Genomic DNA, 12,368 nt, shown 5'->3' on the forward strand with positions numbered 1-12,368 from the left:
AGGAGATATATACATTAGGTAGATGGATGGATAGATAGCTAGAAAGACATGTTATAAAGATATATATTAAAAATAGATAGATGAATAGATAGATAGATTTAAATAGATGGATCATAGAAGATAATTGTTTCCCCTGTACACGTGTCAACGGAGACATTTATTTTTAGTGTTTTTAGTCTATTTTAGATTGATAGGTAGATGGCTGGATGGATTGATGGAAAAACAGATAGATAATATATAGATCGAGGGAAGATACAAAAACAAATAATTACAGAGAGGGGACGGGGGAGAGAGAGAGGGGGAAAAAGAGAGAGAGAGAAAGCGAGAGAGAGGCAGATTTTTGTTGTTGAAAAGATAGCTATAGATAGGTGGAGAGAGAGAGACAGACAGACAAAGAGACAGAGAGAGAGAGATAGAGAGAGAGAGCGAGAGTGAAAGAGGGAGAGAGAAAGACAGAGAGAGAGAGAGAGAAAAAAAAACGACTGTGAGAAGAGAAAGAGGGACACCAGACCGGGCAATTATATTCCGCTAAGAAGACAAATGGTGTAAATTATAGCCTCTTTTAAAGGTTAATTTTGAATTATTCATCTGGGAGGTTAACACCCATGACATGCCTGGTTTTGACAGTGAATAGTGAATATATGGACTGGCCACATCATGAATAAAAGAAGCGTGTCTCGTTTAAAACAATCCTTGAGCATGAAACTCGTTGTTTCGAGGAAAATGGGGTCGATTTTGTAGACTTTGCCGTTAATCGCAAAAGGGGGTCCATTGCAAATTCGTATTAAAAATAAAATTGATATGGGGTATGGGGCAGTAAACATTCTAAAATTCTGCAGTTTGGTGCATCTTTCAGTGACAATTTTGTTTCCTTATTCTCTTTTGGGAGGGGGGGGGTCAAACCGTTACGCATTCATTGTTTCCTGTTGTAATCTTATGAAGATGTGAAGTTAACCTCCACTCCCCCTCCTTTTCCTCCTTCCTGTCATTACGGTAGTGCCGTATACAACTTAATTATCTGTCTACACTTTGATAGTAGAAAACAAGCATCAAAGAAGGGGAATATTGACCAAGATGTCAAATTATGCTCATTATGAACCCTTGCAATGACCAAGAAGCATTTTAGAGGTTTAATAACAACAATGTTACTCTCTTATAGATAATAATACGCAAGTGATTTTTCTTGAGAACTATTTTCCATCATACATAATTATTAAACACACATACTGGACTACGAACGTCAGTACTAAAGTGTTGGGGGGGGGGGCATATGTACTCTTAATGTCCTGCTATAAGGACGTCTTACGGGTTTAGGGTTCAAATTTTGTTCAGCATAAGTTTGAAAACACCCACATCCGCTACATGTTCCGGCGACATTTTAATACAGGCTTTATTCCAGCAAAGACAAAAAATAGTATGGTTAGGGTTAAGGTTAGAGTAAGGGAAATTGTAAGCATGTTTATGGTTGCAAATGGGCTTGAGGATGGGTTGGATTTGGTTTTAGGGCTGGGATTAGAGAAGGAGTGTTTGAAATGTTCAAGAAACTGCATGGGCGCGGAGCAATAGTCGCCGGAGCGGGTATCGTAGAGCCACTTTCCGACCTCCAAGGTTCCAACGGGGGGAACTTTCATTAACGAAGCAATCTACCCCACATTTTGATCTTCACTCCCCAGAATTGGATAGGTGCTTGACCCAGTCGAGTGCGTTCTGTGCATCGAATATCGGTGTTGCCTGCAGGCCATCTCGTCACATTATATCTCATTTTCATGCCTCGTTTGTTGTCAATGGATGGGCAAACGCTCCCTGACTCCGCTCTTCAAGCTCCCATGTAGTTTTGATTGACCTGGTGTTATTGAACGGCGAGACCCTGTGCCCTCAAATGGTCTAGATGATGATGAGGAGGAGGAGGAGGAGGAGGAGGAGGAGGGGGAGAGGGAGGGACGGATCGAACTAGTTTATCAAGGAAGACAGGTTCGGTCAGATCAGCATGGCAGTCTACCAACCGCACAGTGACAGTTTATTTATATCATGTATATCTGTAGAGAACCGAATTCAATCGATATAACATAGCGTAAATGCAGATAATTAGAAACGGAGTCCGACAGGAGATAGAGAAGGATGAATACAATAAAATTGGCTATCCTGTAATCACGTTTTCGACGAATTTGCGTGTTTGTGGAGATAAAAGTCTGGATAACGTAAACATGGTAACTCCCCCCCCCCCACCGCCTCCCCTCCCCACACTCTCTCTTTCTCTCCCCCTCCTCCTTCTCTTCATCTCATCTCCTTCATATTAACGTGCATATTACCAATTCAACAGACGTTGCCCAGTACCCCTCAGGCTCGCATCCCTGAAGCGAAGTTCATCAACTCCCATAACCCTAAAGATAATTGACTCTAAGATGATCACCCCCCCCCCCCCCTCCACGAATATACAGTGTGTTGTGTATAGAGATTATATTCGATTTGCGCAATATGTCATGGTAGTTTTCACAAATTTCAAAAAGTGATTGTGACGTATCATAGTATTAAAATTGCCTTAGGCATGTTAGGTTACATTTGAAAGTCTTTTCAATCGTCTCTGAGTACAACATGGAATGGTCTGGCAAAAGACAACCTCCGTGCCTTTGCCCTTTACACAATAAACAAACTGCCAGAGTTCTTTAAGGTTGTTCTTTACGTCTCTTGAACTGGTAATAGGTGCGTTGCTAACTTATTATGATTATCGAAAACTGGGGATCATTGTTTCTGCAACACCATTAAGACGATCTACACAAAAAAGAACAAGAGCAATTTTTGGGCGTGTTTTTTAAAATAGAAATAATGTTCGGGGTTGCGTTATAACATGACAATTTCAATGTAATTGTTCTCACATTTGGAAGGGTGACAAACACGCCCATTGACTTGCCATAAGATGCCTTTAAAAAATCTTTCCGATCGTTTTCTGCTTAGATTCACATGATTTAACGAATGTAAAGCGAACATAGCTGACAAAAGTATACCATTCAAGTGCTTTTCAAGCAACGACCTGTTTATGCCTTGATGCCTGGGAGAGGAGAGTTTAAAAATAGAATTTAGCAGGTGCTTGGTATAGTTTTATATATTCTCCCTCTCTCTCCCCCTCCCTTTCTCCCTACTTCTTTCTCTCCTCCTCCCTGCCTCCTCCCACCCTCTTTCTATCTGTCTGTAAATTTCCCCTGTCTCTCCAAATGTCTCTTCCCCTCCCCTCTCCCCTCTCTTTCTCTCTCTCTCTCTCTCTCTCTCTCTCTCTTTCGAAGGGAGGGGGAGAGAGAGGGAGGGAGGAAGGGAGGGGGAGCCGGAGAGAGGAGGATATAGAAAACTATATCAAGCACCTGCTAAATTCCATTCTCTCTCTTTTTCTCTTATGCTTCTCTATTAATATGTTTAGTTGGTCAAACCTAGGGTGATTTCAACAGCATTTTGGGTCACCTTCTGAAGTAGCCAAATATATCCTTGACGTGTTACGTAATTTGAACATGATTTTGAGCATGCTTCTGGGATCTAGATGAGGGCATTAAAATTGCCCTTTCGATTTCCCGATCGTCTTGCGATTGTGTTGTTACTTGCTGAAAACGTAATTTCTTTGAAGATTTTGTTCTTAAATTATATTTTCATGCAGGTCCACCCGTCATCGTGAGATCTGATATCTTTGTGCTGAGTATCGGACCTGTGATTGAAATTAACATGGTAAGTGTAATGTAACAAACAATAGCTAGGAGGAAACACCTAGTTACGCTACCGGAAGTGACGCTTTTTCAGAGGTCATATGCCATAGAGATTGTAAGTGGGATGAAAACACTGAAGGAGCTCCAGAAATCGTCCTTGTTTTCACGAAGTGACGGTAGTGAGGAAAATCGTAACGCAAAGTGAATGCAATTTTTTTTCACTACCGTCACTTCGTGAAAACAGCGACGAAATGTTAAATAATTTTTCTCTAAAATAAAAAAATGTATAACTCATGTTAAGAAATCTGACCATTACCCCCCCCCCCCCCCCCCCTCCACAGCATTATTTTTGTTTCGATACAAGCTTTTAGAGATCGACTTAAGTATTCAGACTTTTTCATTCGAAATGTTACAGTCACCTTGTGAAAATTAATGATCGCAGTCTTATGCATACCAAGTGAATTAAACATGAAAACGTGATCCTTTTAAGCACTGTGAAACAAAGCGGCAATAGTCATTTCAAGAAATATCAAAGTGATACAAATATTATAACAAGAAAATCATAACAAATAATCCCATTTTCGAACGAGTATTTTTTTTTCTTATCTACATTATTCTGTCATGTTTATTTGTATATGAAATTCTTCCGATGTTGCAGGCTCTTTCTACGACAAAGCTCATCCTATCGCAAACCTTTTTGCCAAACAATCAAATAAGCATTTAGATTGGATTTTTCTATCAGGAACAAATAGAACATGACCGACTTCCACTCAGCGCCCGCATTGCAGCCTTGTCCGAGGCGCAACACTTATTTGTTCTTGTCTAGATATCATACGCGATATTCTCCCTCCTTTTTCTCTGAAACAACGACAAACATTACGAACATAAAATCCGCTGATTTTTTGTTTTTATAAACGTAATTAAGCGCCCTTTTCCAAAGCAAACTTAAATATTAAAGTGACAATCTACGGAATCAAACAGTAATTTTGCTATCAGAAATTGCATCTGATAGTTGGCGATATGGCGAGTGAAATGTATTCCAAAACTCACTTTTTGCTATGCTTGATGGAGTTTGAGAAACACATAATAATGGTGTTACGTTGTCTCTGATCGTTTCGAAAATTCTGTAGCTGGGCTGGGTTACATACCCTAAAAAGAGCAAACGCATATCCAATTTTGTTAAGTGTTATGCTTAATTTCCCCTTGCGTTAAGACGCTATCGTTCGTTATTTATACGTCGGCAATTGTCTCGAATTTAATTGAGACTAGCCTATGACCTATATTCTGGGGATATAAAATGATATAAATTTTCCTTGTCATGTTTCATTCAGAGAGATCAGATAAACTTGCTCTCTTTCTGTCGTGAGCGCAGACAGAGAGGCGGGTTTAAATAGGCCATACTTCCCCTGCCCCTCCAAACAGTCATATTTCCCTACCCCCCCCCCCCCTCCCCTTCGCCCACCTCCTTCCTATAGAAGACAGGATACATTGATGTTGTGTCCAGTCTATGGCGAAATCTTAGTACATTAGGATTAGGGTAAGGATATAGGATTATGTTAACGAAAAAGGTTGGAGATAGAGTTAGAAGTAAGTATAGAAAAACATTCCTGGTGAGATGGGGGAGATAGGCGCAGCGGTGTGCAAAGGGTCTACTAGTTACTGTGACTCTATGAGCTCCATAAGAAAGCATGTCTTGTACTACTTAATTATAGCAGAAAACATTTAGAAGTTTTAGATTTTATTGTGGACATATACGATGTGATTACATGTCACGTTTGTATAAGCTTAGATTTAGAAAAACGATCGTATAGAGTAACCATACTTTCCTTTCTTAAAGGTCAATGATCATACTAACATCGGCTACCTTGCTAAGAGAACATAAATCATTGAGTCTGCAGATAGAAACAAACATTTTCAGGTTTAATACTTAAAATTTAATCAATATTAATAGCATGGTTTTACGAAGGTTCCCCGAATTCAACGGTTTTAATGAATATCCTAAAAGAAATATTGGTTCATTGCACTACAGATTTTTGGTAAACTTGCAATATATTTATTTTCTGTTCTCTACGTTAATCGAAAATTGAATGATACATAAACCTCTGTACAATGTCACCTTCAATATAGATGAATACATCCTGCAGTATATCGAACGTGTTATACTTCTTGCAGGGGCGGATCTAGGGGGGTTTCGGCGATTTAACCCCACCCCCCCCCCCCCTTGGGCGGCCAAGTGAAGAGAAAAAGGAGGGAAAGGAGAAGAAAAAAGGGGAAGGAAAAGGGGGGGGGAGAAGAAAAAAAGAAGAAGACAAAAGTAAAACGGCGCGATTTTGGGGAAATCCTAGATCCGCCCCTGCCTTGCACATGGAACTAACAAGGACATGGTTGCTAGTACTGGGTTACAAGCACATAATGAGAACCATTGAAGGTGTTTAAACTTATACCAGTGGGGCCCCTTTCATTTCGCCGTTTCTGGTACTTGATACATTCTTAAAGGCTTATCGAATCATACTAATGCCCATTGCGAAAAAATAATAATTATTATTATTATTATTAACATAAGGCGTCATTTTATTAGCTGACGGATGAAAGCGTCATTGACAATTGCTGTCTTTGAGTGAGATCAAGTACATCGATTGAATCGGAATGCAAGATGAACATTGTGATCATTGCGTTGAAACATTGGCGCAAGCGCTAATTGCCTTCACAGACTTGATTTAATAGCGCATGTAATGACGCAATCGACATGATATACCCCGTCTGCAATGGGTATAATGACTCTTTTGAAATGGCGCTATGTCTTTGTCATGTATTTACATGTATGTTTGAATCAGTAGTCATTTTGATTCCAAACTATTGACATGACCATATCCAACCTTTCTCATTATTCCAGGAATTCCAAATCGACATGTTCTTCTGTCAGAGGTGGAAAATGAACCGATGATAAGTCAATCTTCGAATCAGTTGTCATTTTTTGTTTGTTATTATCTAATTCTCTCTCTCTCTCTCTCTCTCTCTCCATCTATTTATCTCTCTCGTTCCAGGAGTTTCAGGTCGATATGTTCTTCCGTCAGAGGTGGAATGACCCCAGGTTAAAGTTCAATGTCACGACCTTCGACGAGCTGCGTCTGAACACGGTCATGCTGGAGACGATCTGGTATCCCGACACGTACTTCTATAACGGCAAAGAGGCCATCAAACACAGTGTAACCACGCCCAATAGGATGTTCAGAATATCACCTGAGGGAAATATATTATACACATCTAGGTGAGATTATGTAACTGCTTATTTATCTTTTTAGGAGTTTCAATATTACACCATATCACAGACGCTGATAACACGCAGGGCCATGCATCTCAGATTTGGCATTGTTAAACAATGCCTTTAAGAGTAGGACATAATGGATACAGGGGCTAAGTGGAGAATGAAAAAATAATTATGTAAAAATGATTTCGGAGCTGGACCCTGTATTGTTGGTATAATATATACATTTACGTGACTACGATGGGATTATGGTTATGGACACTTGCCACTCACCCCCCCCCCCCTATCAATGAACATTACAGAATGAAGAAAGAAAGATTTGAAATAAATGGAGGGGTGAACATTATAAAATGAATTGAAGATAATCCGATAACCATTGACAATCGAGGGGAGTGGGGGGGGGGCTACTTCTTTCCGGATTTCCCCTTCCTGGGTCGAGCAGCTCCGCTTCCTTTTATTCAATAGTAGGGACTTTTAGATTTGCACGTCGACAGCTTTGACTGACTGCAACGTGTGACGTCATTTTAAGGCACTGCGCATGCGTTACGTCGTCTCAGTCGGCGATTGAGAATGCGTCAACCTTGATTTTCCTAAATCTAGTACAAAATTACATACATATTGAAATTTATATAGCGCCTTTACATGCTCAAGGTACTAGTATGCCGCGTGCGCATAAAATATACATTTCCTCAGGTAGACAAAGGAACATCCCATCCCTGATATGTAAAAATGTGTAGAACAGGTGTCACATGCAAACTCACCTGTTCTACACATTTTTACATAATGGCAGTGAAGGGATGTTCTTTTGTTGAGGGTAGAATGAGGAACTGTATATTTTGTCCTCTTTCTTTGTCCGTGATGTTCATAGTAATACTTCCTGCATGTGCAATCTAATAGATTTCTAACTGTAGTCCACATGGGCAGTTAAGTACGTTGACACGCATGATCAGTCGGCGTTCGTCGTGTTCTCGTCCACTCAATCTAAAAGTCCCTATTATCTACCCCCCCCCCCCCCCCCCGAAGCCCTACCACTGCAACGTGACGTCAATGGTAGCAAACACGTTTAACTAACATGTTAATGAATATCACAGATCTAGTGTGCGGAAGTTATGGGCAAGGAGGAAATAAATTATACATCTTATTTAAAAAAAAGAAGATAATAATAGTATTCGCGGTGGTCGTGAATGAATAAAATATAGAGAAGTAACAATCAATGGAACAATCTGAGCTCCAAATAACGACACAACGAATAGGCATAGAGCCGACAGAGCCGAGCGACGGCTGGTTGACGGCTGTTGCATTGCATGTTTACGTCACACTTGGATATTTATATTGTGACGTCACATTTCAGATCCTGTGACGAATTAAAAATGATTCCATCATGTTTTCGTCGCTCACAGGCTGACGGTGGTGGCGGCATGCATGATGGACCTACGGAAATACCCGATGGACACCCAAGTTTGCCCGCTCTCTTTCGGAAGCAGTGAGTATGATGAGGGTTGGGATTGAAAGAAAAAAGAAGGGAGAGAGGGGCGTGTTTTAACCCATTTTCCTCCCTTTGTCAAAAGTGATCATTCTTGAAGTATCAATTATTCATCATGTTTAATATTTGTTTTGAAATTTATCGAGGCAGCCTGGTTTCAATAGGCCTACCAATACCACGAATTTAATCACGGACAAATTGTACCCATAGAATGAAAACCCATTTATAACGAACCAGATCCATTGTAGAAACAATATTGATATCTTTATCTTAAATAGCTTATTTTCATTCTAATATTACGTTAAAATAATGATAATAAAAATAGAGTTGCTCTAGCATTGGGCATTAGAGTGTTATAGATTTAATAGTTTCATTGAACATTAAGAGTGGATTGTTGAAAATGGGGAAAAAAAGCTTTAGAGCTTTAGGACGGATGGCAGAAAGAAAAAGAGAGAGAGAGAGAGAGAGAGAGGGTGAAAGAGAGAGAGAGAGAGGTAGACGAAGGGAGGGAGGGAGATGAGAGAGAGAGAAAGAAAGAGACAAAGATAGAGACAAATAGAGAGACGAATAGAGAGACGAATAGAGAGAGGGAGAGAGAGAAAAAATGATTAAAGATTGAATACTCTTCTGAGTAGAAACAAGAAGTATATAATATGGATTACGCTGGCTCCTAGAAAGGTAAGTTTATTATTGAAGATGATGGCAACTGATGAAAAAGGATTGTGATGTATAGATGGTGGCTCTATCGAACGGATACAATAAGGTAAGAGTATATTGCAGCTATCATGGAGAGGGGAAATGAGGATGGAGGGAAATGGGGAGGGAGGGGGAGAGAGGGGCAGAGACGAAGAGATAGAGAGACGGAGAGAGAGAGAGAGAGAGAGAGAGAGAGAGAGAGAGAGAGAGAGACGAGGGAGACAGAGAGAGGGGAGGGGGTGAACAGGTGTGAGAGAAAGATTGTGAGAGGGCACGTTTAGTTAGGAAAACAGAGAGGGGAAGACAAACAATGAAAAAGAGGGAGAGAGAAAGAGAGAAAGAGGAGAGGGAGAGAGGGAGAGAGGAGGAGGAGGTAGAGAGAAGAGGGTGGGGCGGGGTCGGCAAAGGTAAAGACAGACAACGTACAACGTACCGACAAATAATATACAAAGATACAGAAAGTGCAAATGACTTCTAAAAGGTTTACCCCACAAAAGTCTTATTTATTTGACAAGGCTATCGCACTCCACCGACAATGCAATGATTCCCATCACGTCCATGTCTATGTCTATGTCTGGTGAGTGTTTTTCTTTTTTCCTCCCTTCTTCTATTCTTCCTATGTTGTTGCCTTTCTCCTTTTATTTAAAGGCCCACTGCACTACTTGTAGCTACTTGCGCACTCTATATAACAAACAATGCCTAATCGGTGACCATTGGTCCCCCATGATCCTCTTTTTCTTATGTTAACTGAGAGCTGAATTGATGAGATAACCACCTGTCCAGTGACCTTGTAGGGCGGTCTAATCCCTCCTGTAAACTATGGCAGATAAGCTTTAAAAAATATATAAACATTACATCATCCATTCATCCCCTTTTTCTATGTCTTCTCTTTTTATAATATAGATTAAAAAATATGTATCTTTCCGAGACGTGGTAATATTCTGATCTTTTTATTGATGTCTTTAAACAAAAAATAAGATGCCATGTACATGACACCTTTGCAATCATTTATACATGTACCTAAGAAATACTTCAAAACGTGATTTAGTCATCTAAGTAATCATTGTGTGAATTAGTCAGCATAATATATTACACGTTTTTCGATTACTACTTCAACATCGTTTAAATGTTATATCGCATCACTTTTAAAGACGTAAGAAATGCTTATCAAAGAGTAGGAGTAAGAAGCGTGTAACTGTTGAAAGCAAATGACAACAAGAAAGTACACATGTTCAAATAAAACGCTCAAAATCGTCTGTCACGTGCTCTGCCTCTGCTGAAAGAGGTGAAGTGCAAATGCATTATCGTACAAATTAAGTGAAACCCAAGGCGCTCTGTAAGGCCAAGACTCTGGAGTCTGGGGAAGGGGGGGGCATCATTCTCTTCTCATCCCATATCATCCCCTCTTTCTATTCTCCCTCTTCAACGTTCCTTAAAAATCAATCAACATGTCATTTCGATTGATTTCCGATAAAAGCCTCTCCCTTTTCTATCAACAAGGGTGCATCAAAAGACGGGAAAAATCCCGCTGATTGTTTTCTTGATGTTCCCCCCTAGCCTGCAGGGAGCAGCTTGATAATTTTTCGATTTCATTTCCTCCCATTTTTGTTTGTTTTCGTGATTCTCTATAAAGCTCCAGGGTATATACACACTGTCACCGAGTCCGAGAAGCATGTTATTCACAATGCCATTGGGTATCGTCGAGTTTATTTCATTGCGATAGACGGTATATACTATTACACCCCTCCTCGTTCCAACCCTCAGATATACGTTCATACAATCAATATCCTCTCTTATTTTGTATGTTCACCTCCCGAGAGAGAGAGAGAGAAAGAGCAAGACTCAAAACGTCTCTTTATTTACTCAATAATTTCCTCTTGAAACATATCTGATTTCTTTTCTTTTATATCAAAGAGTGAATCGTTGAAATAACGTCCCTTTTTATTATTGTCCTTTTTACAATTTAATTTAGAAAAAATTGCAAGCCACAATAAAATTTCATTAATGAATCCCTTTATACATCTTTAGAAAAGGCTTTTTCATAAATAAATTGGCCTGAACATATTTGTTTTGATTTTGTTTTACCTCACTTTTCAGAAATCAGTGTCATTTCAATCGTTATTCCTACATGCAAGGTTATATGTTCTATGGGAGGGACTTGGTAAATGAACATTAGGTTTAAACGTAACGAAAATCTTTTCTCTCTCTCTTAGAGAAAGATATTCTTGGGAAGGGATGACCTATGTAGTACTCAGTAAATAGTAAGTCCTATCCGAGGGACAGGGTGAATTGACATTATATCTAATTAATGTTTGTCTTTCTCTTCCTTACAATAATTTATAGCTATTCTGAGGGGCATAATGATCTATAAAGCAACATGTATACATCTGCATGTATGGCATTAAGTCATATCCAAAGGATTTAATCTGTAATTAACCACGACTTTTAAATAAACTTGCTCCTTATCTTTCTTTTCTGTCTGTTTCTCTTTGTCTCCCCCTCCCTCTCTCTCCCCTCTCTCTCTCTCTCTTTCTCTCTCTCTCTCTTTCTCTCCATCCCTTCTTCTCCCCCTCTCTCCCTTCTCTCTCTCTCTGCCTCTCTGTCTCTCTTTCAGATAGCTACTCGGAGGAGGATGTGATCTACGCGTGGAAATACCCCTTCCCCAATGAATCGTCGGCCATTGACGCTGCAGATGATCTTATGTTGAACCAGTTCAATCTCTTAGGCTGGGAGGGAAGGAGTCACGTCAAAGTATCCAATAGAATTGGTAAGAAATGTTTTTGTTTTTTGTTTTCTTTCTGTACGGCGCCAAACAAAAGGACAATGTTTGACGTGGGTAAATGATGTGAAATGTGAAATAACTGAACGGAACTGCTGAAACTGAAACTGATTTAGTGCCTATATAATTAATGTGCATTGATCCTGTCTCTGTCCTTCTATCCTAACCATGATCCCGCCCTCTTTGGAAACACATAAACAGCCCAATGAACCTTCATAGTTTGTGGCGAATTATTAGAAGATACAGTTATAATGGCTACTAGTAATCCAACCCCTTCACGGATATTGTGGTGCCTCATTTTATGGGATTTCCTTTATACCTGCTTCATGAAGCCTATATAAGAGAAGTTGATCACAGAACGACGCGTCTCGCGGCATAGTGTGAGATCAAATTTTGAGGGGCTCAAGTGACTGCTGTCGGAAGGGGGGGGGGGCAATTTCAAGGCTGAAATGCAAAAAT

The 12,368-nt window shown here is 39.9% G+C and overlaps 1 protein-coding gene across 1 annotated transcript in view; it reads left to right on the top strand.

Annotated features, from left to right (window-relative positions):
* LOC100891919 (gamma-aminobutyric acid receptor subunit alpha-2) overlaps positions 1–12,368 on the top strand; it is a 33,706-nt gene that overhangs the window by 13,390 nt on the left and 7,948 nt on the right. The window contains exons 3-6 of the mRNA XM_030980180.1: positions 3,641–3,708; positions 6,731–6,954; positions 8,352–8,434; positions 11,745–11,897. Of these exons, the coding sequence (XP_030836040.1) occupies positions 3,641–3,708; positions 6,731–6,954; positions 8,352–8,434; positions 11,745–11,897 (528 nt within the window). The remainder of the gene's footprint in view (positions 1–3,640; positions 3,709–6,730; positions 6,955–8,351; positions 8,435–11,744; positions 11,898–12,368) is intronic.

Source organism: Strongylocentrotus purpuratus, unplaced genomic scaffold, assembly GCF_000002235.5.
Source record: "Strongylocentrotus purpuratus isolate Spur 01 unplaced genomic scaffold, Spur_5.0 spur5_scaffold_11, whole genome shotgun sequence".
In the NCBI taxonomy this organism is placed as follows: Eukaryota; Metazoa; Echinodermata; class Echinoidea; order Camarodonta; family Strongylocentrotidae; genus Strongylocentrotus; species Strongylocentrotus purpuratus.